Raw genomic sequence first — 21,523 nt, 5'->3', positions numbered from 1 at the left:
TGCTCCCTGCTCCTTCAGGTGTGTTCATATCACAAAAAAAAATAAAAAAATAAAAAAATACCCCATATAATAGCAGCAGGACACACTTACAGCCAGTGGTGCTTGGAAATAGGTCTGAGGCCGCATGAGAGGTCACGGAAGGAGTAAGCTCGTCTGCCGAGGACTGCGTCTCCTCTTCTTCTTCCCCTGAAAGCAAATCTTTCGCAATCTGTTCCTACCAAGACAAATATAAATAAACACATTGTTACAAAAGCCTACAATGTGGGGAGAAATGGGGCAAATATAGGTCCTTTCTGGGGCACATTTGAAGATACGATCCGTGTGCGCTGTTTTTATTCTTTTAAAATTAGTTTTACTATTTAGAACATAGGACAAATTCATAGAATACAACACAAAGAGCATACATAGCAATCATAAATGCTTCAAGTAATATATTTCCACTAATTCTTAATATCTATATTATTTCAAAAACATCCTTCCAATAATTTACATTGTTGTTTAACATCTGCTTAAAATACTATTCAATGAAAAAACAAAGTTTAAAACTTAGTTATAGTTAGGAAAACTTTATGTTTTATTCTTTCTAAACAAACCACACTTAAAAAACCTAAACATTAGAATTTCTAACATAGGCACCGCGTTTAAATGACTATAGCTTTATTTCTTTTTTCTATACAAAGCAAACTTAAAGTACACAAAAATAAAAATGTAAAAGTTACAGTTAGATCTTAAATTTATACACCAACTTCACATTATTATAACTAGTACACCTCCATACACACTGTTTTCTGCTGGCTAACCACAAAACAATAGCTATAACTCTACCATGCACGCTTATACCCTTTCAAATTACATCACTTATACCATGTGAAATCATAACATTTATAACAACTCTTATGACGTCTCAAATCCCATCATTTCAGAGAACACAGTTCCTTTCAAACCTCAAATACTGCCTTATCCAACATATCTAAATTTATTGTATTTTCTAAACAACCAAAGGCTCTTATAAGAGCCACCCTATACTATGTATAATTTAATATTGTGATTTATTTCCCCAAGTTTACTGGTACTGCGGTACAGTACTTCCTACAAGCTAACACGGACTACTGCAGCAGTCTGTAACTTAAAAAACATAAACACATAATAAGTGGCATATCTCTACCACTACTACCTTATGTGGGCTTTCTGAAGCCTACTCACAGTGCATTTATAACCTCTTCTGCTCTATTTTTGATATTCATTTACAGCACACAGCCAAACCTCTCTTGCCAGTCCAACATGGCTGCTTTTTCACAGTGAACTACTTGCCAGTGGCCAATCATATTTTGTGATGTTATCGCTATCTACTGTGGTAGTACCGCAGCGCTATTGTGACAACCATTATCACTAAGTTGTTTTGCCTTATAACTTAGCCATCAGTAAACCAATTTAGTTGCCGTGTGGAAAAGGATCGCCTACACAGTACACTATACATTCCTGTGAAATTTCATTCAAATCCGTTCTGCCGTTTTGGCGCTACATCTAATACAAAAAAGTCTATGTAAGATGCCTGGGGGCCCAAATCTATTTTGATAACCCCCTTTTTTTTAGCACCCCCTAAATCAAATGCCGCAAAACTGTCCATTATCCGCCAATGTACAACCAGGAATAGTTCTGTTAAGTGAAAGGGAGATTCTTCAAATGGGTGCAACGTTATTAAGGGGCAGAAATGCCCAAAAAATTCAACCTCTGGCAACCCTAACTATAACTACAGAGTGGTTACCGCCACTCTGTAATGTAATATATAAATACATGCCCGAGTGCAAATCAGGATTCTAATACAAAATGACGTGTTAATAAAAATAAATAATACAAATAAAAAATGATTATATTGTCTAAAAAAACAACGGCTAACCATTCCTGTATATTTTCAAATTAAAATATCTTTCAAACATTGCTTTCTTCTCTGCTGACCAGGCATTGAGCTTTCAGATCTTTTCTCATTATGTAGATTCAGTATACTTACTCAAACCATCAATCAAGGGTTTATAAAGTGCACCTATTCCCCCGAAAAGGTCTCAAAGAACTGAAGGGGGGGGGGGGGGGGGGGGGGAGCAGCTCCTGTATGTTCACGGTGATTCGAAGAGCCAGGTCTTGAGGTCCTTCAGGAACTTAGAGAGTGTAGGTGTCTGTCAGAGGTGGAGCGGGAGGGAGGGAGGGAGTTCCATGCCTTGGCCGCACAGGAGTGTCCTCCTGTTCTTGTGCTCTTGATGAGAGGCTCAGTCGCAAGGGAGAGCTTGGCTGAGCGGAGGGATCTTTGCGGTGTCTGGAACGAAAGGCAGCAGTTCATATAGGCAAGTCCGATGTGGTCAAGGGCCTTGTGAGCGTGGGTGAGAAGCTTGAAGGTGATGGACTTGACGGTGAGCCAGTGTAGTGTCCGTAGGTGTTGTCTGATGTGGCAGTGGTGCGGTAGGTTAAGGACTAGTTTGGCGACGGCGTTCTGGACGTTTGCGGGTGAGGTTCTTGTTGATCCCAGCATAGAGTGTGTTGCCATAGTCCAGTCTGCTTCTGATGAGGGCATGGGTGGCGGTTTTCCTGTGTTCGAGGGGAATCCAGTTGAAGGTCTTTCGGAGTAGGCTGAGGGTGTGGTAGCAGGAAGAGGTTACAGCGTTGATCTGGCGGTCCATTTTGAGTTCGGAGTCCATGATGAGGTTGCATGCGTGGTTTGTGGGGGAGGGAGGGTTGCAGAGGGCGGGGGCCAACTGGTGTCATTCCAGGCATCGGGGTGTGGGCCCAAGACGAGTACCTCGGTTTTGTCCGTGTTGAGTTGTAGGCAGCAGTTCTTCATCCACCTGGCGACTGCTTCCATTCCTTCTTGAATGTTGTGCTTGGAGATGTTGGGTTCGTTGGATAGGGAGAGGATGAGTTGGGTGTCGTTTGTGTACGATACAATACTGAGTCAGTGTGATCGGACAATGGATGCAAGCAGGGCCATGTAGATGTTGAACAGGGTGGGGCTCTGTCGTGAAATTCACTTTTTGCAATAAATAATGGATAAAGCAACTTTTTCCTCTGGAAGGAAGACTGTTGGGTTTCTTGGGAATTAGATCAGGGTGGTGTATGTTCAGTCTGACCCCACAGATCATCTATACAGCGTACCCTTATGGAATCCATGTATCATATCACATTTCCAATAACACTCCCAAAATCACCGCACCTTTTCATATCTAGAGACCCCCTCAAACCAGACTGTCATATTTCTACAAATGTCCTAAAACTCCTGAACGAATGTCTCATTTTCAAATGTCACTCCAAAACCCTTATTCCATGTAACATCTGCAAACACCCTCTCACCCCCTTACATACTGTCACATTTCCACAAGTGTTCCCTAAACCAATGTACCTTCCAGTGCTCAATTTGTAAAATAATAAGTGAAGGGGGCAAACTTTTGCTTGCTCAGAAGCCTTCATCCAGAGCTATTTATTGCCTGTGTGCTGAATACCAAGGCTGTGTAGTGTTGAATCTATGTTATGCCTATTTAAACCACCATCAGACACTCACGCTCCCTTTATCCCACTCTAGAATGTCCTTTTTTATCCCTACGTTCTGCCTCTCTCTTCCTATTTCTTTCCTCCTCGCCTGCGTAGTTATCTTTCTTGCTCCGGATCAAGGTTTGGTGAGGAAAAGTAAGTGCCAGTTCCCAGAAATAAGTGCTGGTGGTAGCCATCAGTTCAAATTAAGCACTGGTTTTCCTACTTCTACAGACCCTCCCAAAACGCCAGAACACAGCCACATCTCCATGGCAGAGTACCAAAGACATTGCGCTCCTATTTATTTCACAAGTCACTCAAGTGTCTTATCTAAGAACCATCTAACGCTACATAAAGGATCAACTTTAGGTTCACGTATTCTTTAATTGTATTCCTATCTCTGCAAATGTTCTTTAAACGCAAGCTTGAAAGGTCTATACCCAGCTCCTCACTCCATCCACACATGTGTTTTATGAATTACTCTTCTGGACTCTTCACACCGGATGAGTTTGGGTGGGAGAAGTTTCAGGAATAGCAGTGTTTATTACTTCAGTTTTAAATCTTTTCCATCGCTTGATCCTGTTAATTTGTAATTTCACAAGCAGCTTGTATTTATATTTACCAGTATCAAATGACCCCTCAGAGTTGCTATATCTGATGCATTATAAATGTTAATCTGATGCATTATAAATGAGCTGTTATTCTCATGCAATCCTTATACAGCGCACGTGGGACATCCGTCTCCTTGTACATACACATTACAAAACTCTGTAATGCCTTAAATGATTCCAGCGTCTGATAAAATGTATCATTAAAAATCCAACACTGGTCTTAAGTGACTGAGAATCCACAGACTTCAGACCAGAAGGACACCACTCCTTGGATTCATGCAGCGTGGAAGCCCTTAGTGTGAGTGGATAAAGCACCTGCACCTTGGCAGTGGCCGAGAGTGACTTACAGACAAGTCTTACCAACTGCTGGCATTTTACAGGCTCATAAAATCACAAGTCCTTCCAATCCAAGTTTAGAACAGCTGGGGCACTATAGCTGTACCTTGCCACAAAGCACTCACAATTTCCATCTGACCGACTGGGACCAAGTGCTGCACAGGAGAAATTGCATTCTCTATAATCAGTAGGCAATCCACACTTGTGACAATAGTGAACAACTAGAAGCCACAAGGAAGATAGCGCTTGGAGGAGGTATTTTATCGTGTCGGTGTACCCTGTCCTCAAATCTTAAAAGACAAGAGATTTATAGACACAACGGTGGGCACCTGTTAGCAGTATACTAGTCCCTGATGGAATTTATGTTCATAAGATGGCCAATGATGCTACTAAAACTGGTAGATACACGCAGATGCACACAGTTGCACATGTACACGTGGGTGATCACCACGAGTACTGAGCACCCACTGATCTGCTACAGTGGTCAGCATCGTATTCTTATTTTCTGTAACTTAAGGCTGGATTAAGCATCGTGTTGACCAGCCTCTTCAGAAGATCTTTTGCTTGCTTGCATATGTTGATATTAATTTGAATTCTTTAAGCTGCTGATAATTAGTGATAAGGTGATTCTAATCTGAACACCCTAGACTAGTCACTGAGAAAATTCTATGACTCTGGTTATATTTGGATCGAGTGAAGGCCAATCTTCTTCATATTACAGAGGGTGAATTCACAGAGCCAAGTGCCCCTTTTCCTTTCAAAAATGAAGATATGTAGCATCCTTCCACCTTGCAGGCTGACTTTGGTCATTCTCTAAACCTTTATAACAACTATTCACTACATACCCGATGGCAAGAGGTGCTTAAAACTGGGTAGCGCCCAGAGACGCGACTGTCAGACTGCAGCTGCACCATGACAATTATGGCTTCCCTAAAGTTCATTTTATTTACCTTTGATTCCATGTTCCCTTTTTCAATATTTTCGATTTTTTTCAGGAACAGAGCTCAAGCATTCAACAATGTTTTGAAGCAGACACATGTTCCTTATGTATTAAATTGCTGCTACAGAAACTCAAGACTTTCTGAGTGATGTGCACATTTGTGATCTCCTCTAGATCAGCTTTAGTGTCTACAACTATTAGTAAAGTGTTACTTTGTGCCCACCTTACTGTGAGAATGCTGTTGTTCAAAACCTATCAACAAGCTCCAAAAACTAATTATGAGATACTCTCTATGTTCAAACGGTTTGTTAAAGGATGGAAACCACCAACCCAGAACTCAAAGCTCACAGATTATAACCATAACTGAGGAAAACGTCTTATTCATCAGAAAGATTATCACGCGTTCAGGTGCAGCCAACAGGTTCCATTTCTGATAGTCAAAGCACTCCCAACACATGCGGACACTTGCTACACAGACACCTTTACCTTATCCAGGGTCATATCTGGCAGGATAGCGGGGACATCATTGCTCTCGCTGTCCTGTTCCGAGATGGGATCAGAAGCTTCGTAACCGTAGAGTGCAAGAAGCTCCTCGAAGGGCATGTCGGTGTCCTGAGGAAAAACACAAAGAAAAAAAAGAAAGTGAAGTCACACTCCAGGAACGGTGTAAAAAAAGGATGCGCAATGCAGGCCGAGAAACGGAGTCCGGACAGTTGCAGATACCAGGAGATGGTGCTGGAAAGAAGATCAATCAATCAATCAATCACTGCATTTATAAAGCGTGCTATATACCCGTGAGGGTCTCAAGGCGCTGGGGGGGGGTTGAGGGGGGGGGGGGGGGGGAGAGGGAGGGCGCTACTGATGCCCAAAGCCCCCATCTATAGGACTCTCTTCCATCTTTCTATCTCTGGCCCAGCATACAATGCAAAGCCCAGCCGGCTGCATGCACAGGGCCAGGCCAGGGGCCTAGCCACAGCGCTCACTTGCATGGACTGGTCCTTCAACCAGTCTGAGGCCCTTTCATAAACCGGGCTCGTTGCCTCGAGACCCCACCTTGTTCCTGAACTCCTTCTCTCTCACTCGCTGCTCCTTCGCTTGTCCTTCCTTCGATCTCTCTCTCACGCCCTTCTCTTGTTCTTATTTACTCTTTCCCTCACTCTTTGTGCATCTTCCTATGTCTGTTCACTCTCTCTAACACACTTTTGCCCGCTTTCCTTTGTGCCCGCTTTCCTTCGGGACCAATTCTTTTGGGTCCGTTTTCTGCTTTCCATTCTCTCTCAATATTTGTGCATATCATGTGTGCCCATTTCCCTTTCTTCACTCTCTCTCACTCCTTTTCCCGGCTTTCCTTTGTGCCAGCTTTTGTTTGGGCCCATTTTCCTCTCCGCTCTACCCTGCTTTCTCCCATGCTTTAATGGCTGTCTTTACATGAGTTTCCCCACACATGCCTTCCCTTCCCTTCTGCACCCACCCTTCCTTAGCCACACCCCCTCCCGGATCTACTTAATGATCGCCTGTGCCACTGGCACACCAAAGGCAAACCCTTCTGTGTCTGTCCGTGCCTGGACCACACCCAGTGCCACGAACACTAATCCGCCCAAACACCACCGCTTTTAATCCCTATCCGTTCTCTCCCACCGGTCACATCTGTCCGACCCTAGATGCACCCGCCCTCCCTTTTTCAGCCTTACTCGCCCTTCCTCCTCGCAACCTCCCCTTCCCTGTTTACCACCTTCACTCCTCCTTGCACCCCCCCTTCCCTTGTCCATCCTCAGCCCTCATCCCCTCCAACCCCCCCCCCCCACTTCTTCCACTCCCGCTATCTTCCTTACCAACCTAACGGACCACTAACCTCCCTATCCTGACTCTGCAATTTGCCGGCTCTCTTTTCAATTTGTGCCTTATGATATTTTTGATGATCACATCTTCCACATTTTGGTGTGCTTATTTCCCATACTTTTTTTTTTAGAAATCTGTCAGGCCGAGACTTTTATGTTGTTCATATACATTGATGCTATGTATGTCCCCTGTCTTATTGACTTTCTTGTCTCAAAAATGTAAAGCGCTCCGATACCCCTGGGTCAAGCCAGCGCTATATAAAACCTCTAAAATAAAATAAATAAAATAAAATGTCGCCACAAAAGCTGCTTCCACGCCTCACCCCGCTCCATGGTAGGATCTTTCTCATGCACTCACTGCCACTTCACCTGCACCAGCACTCCCACTGCAGGCACCACACATGCCTCACCCCACCTGGCATAAATGCTCCTAAACACCAGATCTCTCAACAAACACGCCACCGAGAGCTTGGACACCATTTGTACACATTGCCCAGACATACGCTTCCTAACCGAGACCTGGCTCAACCCCTCATCGGCATGGCCATACCAGTGTGTTACAAGATCTCCCGCTAGCACAGACCGAACAAGTCAGGAGACCGACTCCATCATCGACAAGGACTCCACCACCTGCACCACTTCCACAGATTAGAACACGACTTTCATGGAAAATATGCACTGCCAACAAACCCACAACCACACCACCATCAAAGGAATCCTAGCATACTGAAACCGCCGGACCACACACCACCTTCAGCAATCTCCTCAACGATTTCATCACCCTAATCACCAAACGACTTAATCTTCCTCGGCGACCTCAACTTCCATCTTGATGATCACAAAGATCCCAACTCCTCTGACCTACTTGAGAGCCTAGAGAACCTCGGACTCACCCAGCTTGTCCACAGCCCGACCCACAAGACCGGACACACCCTCGACCCCATTGTCACATCCAGCAACACGATAAAAATTAAACCACCTCACTTCACTCACTAGGACAGACCACTCCATCGTCCACTTCTTCATCGATGCACCCGAACTCCCCATAGCTCAAACTAATATCAACCTCAGACACCGCTGGAACAAGATAACGGAAACAGACTAGACCGACAACCTCAGTACCAACCAACCAACGCTCATCTGTGACCTGCACTCTGATATTAAAACCTTCAACAACTGGATCACGATCTGCGCAGACACATTAGTACCCCTGAAGATCGTCAGACAATCAAAATCTAACACGCGAACCAGCTGGTACACTGAAGACCTTAGTAACTTCAAGCACCACTGCAAACAGCTGGAGAGAAAACAGAGAAACAGACAGGATAGCATTGCAAGAAACACATTCAAATCCGAGCTCAGAAAATATCACACCCAAATCAATAAGGCCAGATAAGTAAACCTTGCTTTCGGACTGGAAACCAGCTCCAAAAACTGCAAAGAGCTTTTCAACATTGTCAAACATTTCTCAAACTCCCCAGCCGCCACCAAATCCATCAACAATTGCAAGACCTTTGCGGCAACCTCTCTAAATTCTTTCACAACAAAATTCTCCAGATGTACAGCAACTTCGACCCCCAACGTATGACAAGTCCTCATCAAACAGCTGCCCCTGCCACCAAATCTGACCACCAGATCCCAAACTGGAAACCACTCACTCCAGAAGACACAGCCGAAATCATGAGAACATTACACTCCGGGAACACACTGACCCCTGCCGCCACCATATCTACAACCCAGGGGGAACTCTGATCAGCTCCCACCACACAACCATCATAAACGCCTCCATCCAAACCAGAACCTTACCGGACAACAATATCACAGATCTCCTGAAAAAACCCAGAGCAACTCACCAACCATCTTGAACACCACCACCTCCTGGACATCTTGCAGTCTGTATTAGGTAGAAACCACCGCACAGAAACCACTATCATCGCAGCAAAGGCCGACATCTGGACTATCAGGGACAAAGGGGAAACTGCAGCGCTTATACTACTCGACCTTTCCGCATCCTTCAATACCGTCTCCCAAAGTATCCTGATCACAAGACTCCACAACTCCAAAATACATGGTCCCGCCCTGAGCTGGCAGTCCTCCTTTCTCTCCAACAGGACCCAGTGAGTCAGACTCCCTCCCTACACCTACTAACTCGAGAAGCTTGTCTGCGGAGTGCCTCAAAGATCATCGCTGAGCCCCACCCTCTTTAACGTCTACATGGCACCTCTTGCTCACGTCATATGATCACACAGAATCAACATGGCTTCCTACACAGATGACACTCAGCTCATCCTCTCCCTCACAGACAACAACCACACCACAAGGACCACCTTCACTACCTGGATGAAACAGAACTGCCTAAAACTCAAAACTGATAAAAAAGAATTCTTGATCTTCGGAAACAATTATTATACTCATGTTAGGTGCAGCGAATCATCCCCAGGGGGATCTCATTGGCGCCAGAGAAGAGAATACCAATGAGCAGAATAATCCTAAAACAACCAGGTCTTGAGCAATTTCTTAAATCGAGACAGATCGGCACAGGCACAGGCCCGGATCTCCTCGGGAAACAAGAGCTCTCCATGGAACTCCTTCTGCTGGCTAACCGACTTGGGACCCACCCCCACTGACCAAGCTAAATTACCTCTGTATCTTCTTGGACAACAGAATCACACCGTCAAACAGATGAACACTGCCACCTCATCCTGTTTCTTAATCCTGCGTATGCTCCGTAAAACATTCAACTGGCTTCCCACTGACACCAGAAGCCCAGTCACCCAGGCCCTCGTCACCATCAGATTGGGCTACGGCAACACACTCTATGCCGGCATCAAAAATCAACTCACAAAAGACTCCAGATTACCTAAAACGCTGCCGCCAGACTCACCCTCAACATCCCCTGCAGATCACACATGACGTCCCTCCTCAGAGTTACACTGGCAACCAATTCAGAAGCGCCACCAGTTCAAAATGCTCACACACGCATACAAAGCCCTCCACAACACCAGCCCTGCCTACCTCACTCACAGCCTTAACTTCCACCAACTCGCCAGGCAACTACGCCGAGCACACCTCCTCACCCCGACACCCCGCATCCACAGGAGCTCATCAGGAGGACGTCCTACATCGCTACTCGTGTTCTGCAACAAACTAAAGACCTGGCGGTTCAACTAGGAGCCTGAACAGCGTACTCATCTACTCCAGTGTCTGGCTACCACTCGGTGATAAGCGTGCTTTACAAAGCCACCTAACATTACACAAGACAGGAGATGGTGTAGAAAGCAGCGTGGGCATCCTAGGTGGTCCACGGAGCATCATTCAAACAGAAAAACATACTTAAAGGTAGATAGGGTGTGATGCAGGGTGTCATCTGCTGGCCTTTGGGAAGCAGTTTACAGCACGCACCATTCATGTTGAGTTTTTCATTCTTTCATAAAAAGTCAATTTTTCCACTATAGAATCAGAGATGCTGTGACTGGTTATGACAAGTGCCTGCTGGATGCTGTCAATGAAAGGGCTAACAGCAGTCTCTTTAAAATGTCTTTTTACCCAACACAACAGCTCACATGTGCACCGCCTCACCCTCTGGACAACGTTTTATACTGTGTCCCTAGTATTCCGCACGTATGCGCTGTGCCTGTGAACAAAGTACGTATTACACCTGACCGCCAAGAAACCTGTGCCCATCACTGCGTCCACAGGCAGATGCCCAGCCTTCCTTCATGTCTTTAAGTCCACACTCTAACCTCTACATCCCTTTATCTGGCAATACATCACATGCATGTGAAATATTCAATTTTGGGCACCACTTCCATTTAATACCTTTTTAACCATCCCCACTATATTTTATTTGGGTTACTTATAGAGCGCACTAACACTCATGGGTAGAGTCCAATGGCGCTTTCTTGCAGAATGCGTGTATCCATTTTTATATTGTAAACAAGGAAAACTCCCATAAACTCCCCCTTATGTACACAATTGTAACAAGCTGGATGGAAAGGGGACAATGTTGTCCCCTCCTATCCATCGCACATGCATAGTTCAAGGGTGTGGGGCTACCTGTCATGTCATGGTAAGGAATTAAAAGTAGCAAAGCAAAGGGTTGGGTAACCGGTAACACATCTGCAAAATATGTGGCGTACTGCACCCTTACACTTTTGACAGATACTCATTTTCCAAACATTAATCTGACGATACCCATGTGACGTAGCCGGTAAACAACCTTTACAACGCAACTTTTACCACGCAGTGCCTTTACGACGCAACTTTTACAACGCAAACCATTACAACGCATTGCGCTGGGGGGCGCTCTAGGATAGGGAATAGGTTTTATTTACTGTCCAACACCTTCCCTACTATCCACGGGGACTGGAGTTGGAATAGTAAATTAAACTATTCACTATCCAGCGCCCAAAAGCACTATGCGTTGTAATGGTATGCGTTGTAAAACTCGCGTTGTAAGAGCATGCGATGTAAAAGCATGCGTTGTAATGACATACATCCGACGTAGCCTTACACCCAGACAGACATCAATGTAAGATACATGTGCAACGACTTAACATACCTATGTACTATGCCTGGAAGTCTGCAAACGACTATGTACTCACAACCCTCTATTCTACCCGTGTACTTGATCTGTGCATCTGAACGTACTTATGTATCTAAGTAGGACTTCAGTAAAACCTGCAAATTCATACCACAATCCTTATGGACAGGTTTTATCATACGCAAGATCTATACCCAGAGCTCTACAGACACTCAAACCTATGAATGACACACGTGTACGATACCTGTGCATCGCCAAAGCCTTTCCCCAGCTCCTCCATGACCTTGTCTGACGTCCCGTCCTCATCTGCTTTCTCCTCTCGGATCCCATAGCTCTGGGAGAGGATCTCAGTCAGGTTAAAGCGGTGATCAGCCGAGGCCATAGAAACCACTGTGGGACAGAAAGTCAAGTAAGATGGCGGGTGGGAAAGCAACAGCAGTGAGACGTCTGCATTAAAACAGCATCTTATGTCGAATGCTACTGATTCACAGGCCAAGGCCGAGCTGAAGAATTTGCTACCTGCTAACGAATCAAAGTGAAGGACCATACTTTATTCAGGCAGGGCATTCGTTTCTCACTGAACCACAGTAAGGGGAAGGAGCACGAGTGGTTCCAGTGGGTAGCGAGGGCCACAGTCGATCCCAGCTCAAATCTATATGTTATATCAAGAAGAGGTCTAACTTGAGCAGGAGAAAAAGCCTTAATGAACACCTAATGGACAAGGAATCGACTACACTTTCAATACTGAAGTCAGGCTCTTCGGCGACGGACACATCTACGGGGGTGGGGACCACCACGCCCGCGGCAATGTTTATCTTTAGGTGTTCTGACTTTATGGTATCAAACTGCTCATTCGCTGATGAGTCGGCTTGCTACCATTTATCTTATGGTTAGAATTCTGAATCCATAGTGGGTTGAATTCTGTTGAGGCTAACTTTACAGACTTGGTGATCTGTTCTCAGGCGAGCTGTTGTTCCTCGGGCTATTGGTTGGTGCACAGACAAGTCAGAATTTGCAGTCTCAATGAGGCAGAATCCTCAAACGTCGCAAATGCGGCCATCGACAGACCCTTAATAAAGGCTTTTATAGCGCAAGTAAGAATTCTTAAAGTATTTCCACAATGCACCATTGAGCCCCCAGGATGGCAAGAAGCCGTCTTGTAGAAACATTGTACACTGGGAGTCGTGTGCATATTTTCATTCTAGAATTCTTGGAGAGCTATAGATGTCTACGATATATGGTGCAAGGCAAAACAGCATCCTCATGAAAATTATGTAGACTGTACACGTCAAGTTGTTGCACACGGCTTCTGGCACATCTTAAATCCATGCAGGCATGAACGAATACATGATAAGAGAATTAGAAAACTATAAAATACCTGCTACTGTCTGAAATCCGCTATCCACCGGACATTGGTTGTGGGATGGGTAGGACACCATCCTTGAATTCTGCCGTCCAACCGAGGCCTATGAAGGGAAAGACAACAGCGAGTAAGAAACAGCCAGTGGAGCATCACCGCATGCAACTTCAAGGTAAACCATAATCTCCATCGACCTGTAGAAGCAAACCATGGCTAAAAACATACGTGGAGACACAGACCACTACGTGCTACTACCCTGCGAACACCTGCGACCCATTGTGGAATCCCATGAAAGACCACTGTCTGTGAAAATCATACTCCTCTTTAGCTGAGCAGAGCTGTGGCTGCACACAAACAGTTACAGCAGTATCTGACCCCCTTGGTGACCAATGTGAGGACAGGGCTTAACATTACACATAGATGAGATATGAAATCATGCCTCACCTTTCCTTGCAATATATCTCTGAAAAGCTTGCAGAGGTTAAAATACCACCCTCAGTCCTAACAATCCACTACCCTTTTCTCAGTCAGTCTTTCTGTAGGTCTTAGCATGCCAGACTCCCAACTATCCATAAAATCTCTAAAGATCTATTTGTGGCCAAGCTATACTTCTATACACTGCCTTTACTGGTCAGAGGCCATCAAATCCAAATCCCACCAAGGCCCTCGTAAAATATGATTAGTGGCTAAATACCCATACAACTGAGATACGGACTCCCGCTTGCCACGCTTGGAGCTCCTGTTAACGTTGGCTGTCCGCACTCCAATCGTGGACAAACTACTGGATTTCCTTCCCCTACAACTCCCCTACTACTAACCTTTCTACTCAGTGTAACGAGAACAACTATTAGGAACTAATGATCAACAAATGTAATAACTCATTAATACTGCCTTGTTCAGCATGCAGCTGTCACCTACACCACGACTCCTTAGAAAAGGAAATATTAGCACGTTAATAAAGTACATATATGTAACAGGTAAAATTGGAATTTAAAAAAATAATTCTGTAAATGTGAAAGAGTTTAAAAAGTGCCGGCTAAAAATAAGTTTGTATCCTCAACTGATGGGAGCACCATAACAGCAAAGAGAATCTTACACAGAGAATCGGTGGCCTCGCCTAAAGCATTAGCATGACCTACCAAAAATAGAGCTTGTGTTACGAGAAAAAAAGACAAAGTGATAGTAGAGTCTAGAATATTGCCTCATGTTTTATACATTGAAAAGCTTCAATCTTCAAATGAAAATTACATTTTGATTTTAGTATATTTTTCTTGTGAATGAAATAGAATATATTCTATCATTTGAGTATGAGCTTGGTGTATACATGCTTGTTTGTGTATTATTTTGAGGTTGAGGTTGCAAAAGTGGCTTACATCGATGTCCCAGATTACCTGTAGAGATTCAGAGGAGGGGTCCTCCTATTAAAAAAAGTTAAGAACTGACTTGCTGACCAACAGCAAGTAACAAGGAAGTGATTTCCCTCTTTTCATGTAATACAGCTACATGGCGCTCCAAAGGGGTCAAAAGGCTGCATGCTGGTGCAAACAAATACCTAAAGGCTGGCCCCATCTGCCCCTTAGTGCAGTACCATTGACCTGCCAGGGTTTATGGGCAGATAGAATTCAAGCTTTACCCTTCGATCAGACCAAACTGTGATCTCAGACGAAGCAGTTTCAACATCTGAAGCATTCATGACTGGATCCAGCCCCAGTGAACCAACTACTACTAAGAAGATGAAAGTGCCACCTGCTCTGGGTGATCCACAGGTCATCAAAAACAGCCATCGTGGCAGCGCAAGCACGGATCTGTGTGAAAATGAGCCGCACCCAAACACCATTGGCCAATTTAAATTAAAACATTTGTGAACTGCGACTTCTTATCCAAGGTAATGACACCTATTTAGTAATTTAAGTGACCAAAGATGCCAAGAAGACACCTCTAGCGGAAGTGTAAATTTAATAAATGTATGTTAATTCTCCCATGATACATATTCTATATAGTAGTTACCGCCCTTACTGAAGAACTCTACACAGAATTCGTAGAGGTCAAGATGAAATACAATCACGTGTTTTTCATGACATATTGACAACAGACGTCGCATGAAATCCGAAAGCATGCTTCAAAGGTGCAACAAGCGTTGTCTCCTAGCATGCGTAAGAGTCTGAAGCTCTAGATCATACGGCTCCTTCTCAAAAGGATGGGACCAGGAGGCACGCTTCACCTACGCCCAGGCCTTTTCATGCCCTTCTTGGCACGTGGTCATGTAAATAAAAAAAACTGATACTTGTATAGCGCACTACTCACCCGCAAGGGTCTCAAGGCGCTTGTACGAATACTGCTGTGGAACCCATCCTGGCTTTCCCTGTGAGGTGTCCACTCCTGGGCACCCCCAAGGTGGAGGCCAGGCATCCTTAGCGTTGTGGGGGCCATTGTGGAGATTAGGCAAGCTATTGCCCAGAGTTGCAGAGTGGGACTCCATGATTGGAATAGGCACCGAGGCGAGAATTATCAGGTCCGTGGAATTTTGAGCCCAAGACCCGCCGAGGCGGGGAATTGAACCCTGGTCCCGGGCTAGACCTCTGCACCAGGGTCTACAGCTCTAACCATTGAGCCACACTTCTCCACCATGGTGAAAGGTGGAGTTAATGATCCATTTCTGCAGTGGGCGAGAGGAGCAGACAGCTTTGGACAGAATCGGTGGTATCGAATGGGTAGCTCGACAGATCACACTGGAAAACATAACTTCCCCTGCAAACACGAAGGAGACTCAATTGCACAAAGTCAATTATCTGAGGCAACATTAGGGTCTGGAGTAGATACGACAGGACAAGGAGCAGTCACTGCAGAGGCAATCACACTTAAGACCATTCACATCTTCTTGAAGAAGTCAGCAATTTTTCACGAGTACTAATTAGATATGTGATCATATTTAGGAGTATTTGGAATTTGAGATCCACCAACGCTGAAGACTTTTCCGGTCCGATTGTTGACGATTTGATTTGGTTTTAAAGAAGGTAGCCTTCGCGTGCAATATGTAGATTTGTATTTTTCCCTGTGCTGCTTTAGATTTCAGGCCAGGGAGGGCAAAGGCTTTTGAGGGAACAAATAGGTTATTCTTTCAACTTTTAGGAAGGTGTGAATCAGCCTTTGGCTGTTGTTACTCTTGCTTTAGAGGAGTTAGTGTGAAGATAGCAGGGCTCAACTTATCCAATGATGTATTCCTACATCCCTGCTCCTTTTCTACTTGCTAGAGATTACCGGCTCACTTTAGAGATGAAGGCTATGGAGTATTAAAGTACTATGGAGTGACCGGACCGGTCAACTTGCACTTCCACTGACACACGTGTGAGTTTGCTATAACCAGGCCAAGGCTAGATTAGATCCCTTGCAATGAGTGAGTTTTTGTGACGGTTCTAATAAGCCCTCTCGAAAAAAAAGAAAACTGTGCAGTTACTGCAGAATCAGCATTCCACTGCAAATTAAAGTCATGCAGAAGCAGAAGCTCTTTGAAGGAGGCAAGGCACACGATCGGTGATGTTGGTCAGTTCCTCTACTGCTTTACTGCTGACAGGTAATGATACATCACTTAAAAGTTTATTTGTGGAGTTTTGGACACTCGAGGTGTGTGTTTTGGAGGCAACTAGCCCTGTGCATTCAATGTGATCGCTCCGTATTTTTTCTAGCTTCTTTGACACTTATTCTGTCCTATCTATTCCTAGGCAGAACTTGGTATCTATGAAAAGCCAACAAACAAGTGGCAGGTTTAGCCCAGTGGGAGAGGCAGGAATGTCTCTCTGCTTGAAAGAAGACATCTAGATTTTATTGTCCGGTTGGATCCACAAAACCACGGGCATTAGCTGCAGCTTATCTACATGTTTATTAGGGAACGTATGATCCTGGACACGGGCACGCGCTGGTATAGTCATTTATCTGAGTTAGCAGCGAGAAGATATTGTGACAAATTTGTACGGTATGTGGTAGTTTTAAGGTTCTTAAGAATTCATGTTGGACTACCATGCTTAGAGTATGAATCCTGATAGGCAAAGAGCAGCCAGATACAGCGCATCTACTGAGGGAAAAATCTTGCTCTGTTAATCTCAGAGTTACATCTGGAGTAAACTAAGTGATCCTAGCTGTGCCTAGGCAGTCGCTGACAGTACGGATCCGGCACCTGTTAGTAGGCCCACTCTTTGGTGAGGCAGGTCTAAGTCATCTACAGATGCAATCGACTGTCCCCACCTAAATCTATCTCTCATGGTTCAGTGCTTAAGACAAGCAAAGGAGACTGATAGCGATGTAAAGAGGGAACGACTGACTCAACCGAGATGCCCAAGTGATGAGCGTCTCTACTGGTCACAAACACAGCAGAAAAATGAGATCATAATGTAACTGTAAATGTGTTTGTATTTATTTAGCGCACTTCTACCCATAGGTCTCGTAGCGCTGTACTCATACCGCTGTGGAACCCATCCTGGCTTTCCTGTGAAATGTCCACTCATGGGCACCCCCAAGGTGGAGGCCAGGCATCCAAGCGTTGCTGGGGCCGTTGTGGAGATTAAGCAAGCTATTGCCCAGAGTTGCAGAGTGGGATCCATGATTAGAATAAGCACCGAGGCGAGAATTATCAGGTCAGGGGAAATTGAGTCCAAGAGCCGCCGAGGCGGGAATTGAACCCTGGTCACGGGCCAGACCGCTGCATCAGGGTCTGCCGCTCTAACTATTGAGCCACGCTTCTCCACTTCTCCATAATCAAAGTGGATTTCATAAATCTCAACAGGATGTGGTTGGATTGCCACCCTCTTCTAACAACATGGTTTGGACTATGATAAAGGCAGGGTGGGCAACCCCGTGATCTTTATTGTAGCACTTTACCAAATACAGTTCTAAGCATCGTGTTGTCATCTCCTCCTTTGGAGTCTACCAATTCGGGTTAGGTTTGCATCACTGATATTTCAGAGAGCGAGCTACACCTTATAGGGGATACTGCTCAGGAATAACATCTGTAACGGGATTGCAAGTGTACCTACCTCCAAGATGATATAGCCAACATAACAGAGCGAGTGCCTCAAACAGGGGTTAATGTATTATGGTGCTCGGGGAGGCGACTTGCCCCCTTGCACTGCCCTACAAACATCTTATTTTACCTCTGTAGTGTGCACTGCATCCGCTTGCTGTTCACTGAACCCACATCGGCATGCAGTGCACCAACTGGCGTTGCATTGCAAGCCCTGCTTCGTAGTCATTGCTCGACATTGCAATCTACTGCTTGGTAAAATGCACACCTTGTGCTGCACACACTCGGATTTCAATGCAACTTCCCTCCGTCTTGCAACCTCTGGAATGGCACTGCATCGTAATCGCACTGCAAACACTTGCGCTTCCCTCTACGACTTTGAAGTGTGCACTATAGGTTCTACATCTGCAGCCATCTTAACAGTTCGGTCCTTGCACTGAGCACAAACGTTCTTCCATAGCACCACAATATTTGTGAATATAGCAATACTTGCAGTGTTCCGCAGGTATGTTCAGGGTGTCCAGCGCAGCAACCTGTGCATCCTTCACTGACCTCGTGCATAATGCACCCCTCCAATGTGCACGGAGGCCCTCCTATTGCCTGGTGCACATACTTTCATTGAGTTGTGCAGCTTGTATACATGCTGTCGCAGTTGCACTGCAAAGACGCCTTTGTGCATCATTCATCACTCTTTCTCGGTTGTGCTACCTGTGTGGACGAAGCACCTACTTGCATATTTGCACCATTTATTACCCTTGCATTGCTCTACTGCGATGTGCACGATGCACCCACTCGCACTGCTTTGAGGCCTGTATGCAACAGGAACCTACTTGCAGTGAGTTCTTAAACCCATGTTCAGCAGCCTTAGTGCATGACACATCGCCCTTGCAATGCTATGTAGCCCATACACATGACAGCTGCATTGCACAGCAGCATAAGTGCATGACACACCACCCTTGCACTGCTTTGCAACCCATGTGCATGCCATGGCAGTTGCTTTGCACAGCAGTCCAAGTGCATGACACATCGCCCTTGGACTGCTCTGCAGCCCGTCTACATGCCATGATGGTGACATTGCACAGCAGCAAAAGTGCAGGATACAGCACCCTTGCACTGCTCTGCAGCCAGAGTACATGCCATGGCAGTTGCATTGCACGGCTGCTTAGGTGCATGATATATCACTCTTGCACTGCTCCACAGACTGTGTACATGCCATGATGGTTGTATTGCTCAGCAGCATAAGTGCATGACACTCCACTCTTGCCCTGCCCTGCAGCCCACGTACATGCAGTCGCAGTTGCATTGCACAGCAGCCTATGTGCATGACACACCGCCCTTGCACTGCTCAACAGCCCATATACACGCCATGGCAGCTGTACTGCACAGAAGCTTCAGTGCATGAGACACCACCCTTGCACTGCTTTGCAGCCCATGTAGATGCCATGACAGTTGCATTGCACAGCAGCCTAAGTGCATGAAACACCGCCCTTGCGCTGCTCTGCAGCTTGTGTGCATAGCATGTCAGTTTCTATGCATTGCAGCCTGAGTGCAAGACACATCGCCCTTGCATTGCTCTGCAGCACATGCACACACTGTACCACTGCTGCGATCTGCCGCCCATGTGTACGCTGGCTGTGCCAATGCATGACAGAACTTAGGCACAGAAGCCTAAGTGCATGACACACGGCCCCTGCATTGCTCTGCAGCACATGCAAACACTGTGCCATTGCATAGCTCTGCAGCTCATGGACGTTGTACCATTGCATGGCACAGCAGCTGCACACACTGGCCTTGCACTACAATGGAGCCAATGTATTGTGCAGGTGCATTGCTCTGCACAGTGTGTGCAGGTGCATTGCTCTGCACACGCTGTGCAGGTGCATTGCTCTGCACAGGCTGTGCAGGTGCATTGCTCTGCACATGCATTGCTCTGCACACGCTGTGCAGGTGCATTGCTCTGCACAGGCTGTGCAGGTGCATTGCTGTGCACAGGCTGTGCAGGTGCATTGCTCTGCACACGCTGTGCAGGTGCATTGCTCTGCACACGCTGTGCAGGTGCATTGCTCTGCACGCGCTGTGCAGGTGCATTGCTCTGCACGGGCTTTGCAGGTGCATTGCTGTGCACAGGCTGTGCAGGTGCATTGCTCTGCAGGTGCATTGCTGTGCACAGGTTGTGCAGGTGCATTGCTCTGCACACGCTGTGCAGGTGCATTGCTCTGCACACGCTGTGCAGGTGCACTGCTCTGCACAGGCTGTGCAGGTGCATTGCTGTGCCCAGGCTGTGCAGGTGCACTGCTCTGCACAGGCTGTGCAGGTGCATTGCTGTGCACAGGCTGTGCAGGTGCATTGCTGTGCAGCCCATGCACCCGCAGGGCCATTGCATGCCCATGTCCCCCCGTGCCATGGCATGACGCTGCAGCCGTTGGCATGTTTGAGGGGGGATGCCTCAGTAGGCCCGGTGGCTGCAGCCCGGGCCCGCACACTGGCCCGCACAGGCTCTCGCGCACGGTGCGGGGTGCTGGGCTCCCCCCGTGCCTGCTCTGCTGCGGGGGGGGCCTCTCCCTCCCCTGGAGATGGGCTCGGGGGGGACACACGCAGGCTGGAAAGTTTCGAAAGGGGCGGGGCTCCGGTCGCGCATGCGCAGACCGGAGAGCTCACTATCTGGCAGCCTGGTCGTTTCCAATGGCTCAGTATTTGGCAGCTGGGATCCTGGGGGGCGCCATCGGGGGCCCCCTGGGCCGGGTCTCCGGTCCGAGGGTCCCGGTCCGAGCTCTGCCCCCTCCCCCCGCCCGGGGGAGCCCCCGGCCCGCCCCTCCTTCCACCCCCCCGCCGCCGCGGCCTCGGCTCCGCTCACCTCCGCCATGGCGCCGGCTCCCTCGATCCGAGTGCGCGAGCGGCGCAGGACCCGGATCAGGCGCGGCGCGGCGATTGGCTGCCGGGGATGATGGACGGGCCGAGCTCTGGGGCGGGACTTAGAGGGATGGAAGGACCTCAGGGGGGCAGCAGAGAGGTCCCAGGGGCAGAAGAGAGGCAGAAGAGAGGCCCCAGGGGCAGAAGAGAGGCCCCAGGGGCAGAAGAGAGGCAAGGACAGAAGGGAGGGGGCAGAAGACAGCTCTGAGGGGCAGAAGAGTGTCATTAGGAGCAGAAGAGACTCCAGAATATGACACACTAAAGGAAAGAACTGTCCTAAGGTGGGATAGAGAGGCCTAAGGGGCAAAAAAGAGCAGAATAAGAGCAAGGACAGAAGAGAGGGGGCAGAAGACTGCCCTGAGGGGCAGAAGAGGCTTCAGAATATGACACACTAAAGGAAAGAACTGTCCTAAGGTGGGATAGAGAGGCCTAAGGGGCAAAAAGAGCAGAATAAGAGC

The 21,523-nt window shown here is 46.8% G+C and overlaps 1 protein-coding gene across 1 annotated transcript in view; it reads right to left on the bottom strand.

The window, feature by feature from the left end:
- MIER2 (MIER family member 2) overlaps positions 1-21,082 on the bottom strand; it is a 33,798-nt gene extending 12,716 nt beyond the window's left edge. The window contains exons 1-5 of the mRNA XM_078669222.1: positions 21,010-21,082; positions 13,160-13,247; positions 12,026-12,171; positions 5,887-6,012; positions 91-214 (exon numbers count right to left, since the gene is read on the bottom strand). Of these exons, the coding sequence (XP_078525348.1) occupies positions 91-214; positions 5,887-6,012; positions 12,026-12,171; positions 13,160-13,247; positions 21,010-21,018 (493 nt within the window). The 5' untranslated portion in view covers positions 21,019-21,082. The remainder of the gene's footprint in view (positions 1-90; positions 215-5,886; positions 6,013-12,025; positions 12,172-13,159; positions 13,248-21,009) is intronic.
- Positions 21,083-21,523: the final 441 nt, after the last annotated feature.

This window comes from Lissotriton helveticus, chromosome 12 (genome assembly GCF_964261635.1).
Source record: "Lissotriton helveticus chromosome 12, aLisHel1.1, whole genome shotgun sequence".
NCBI classification, from domain to species: domain Eukaryota; kingdom Metazoa; phylum Chordata; class Amphibia; order Caudata; family Salamandridae; genus Lissotriton; species Lissotriton helveticus.
This window is presented reverse-complemented; position numbering and strand designations above follow the sequence as displayed.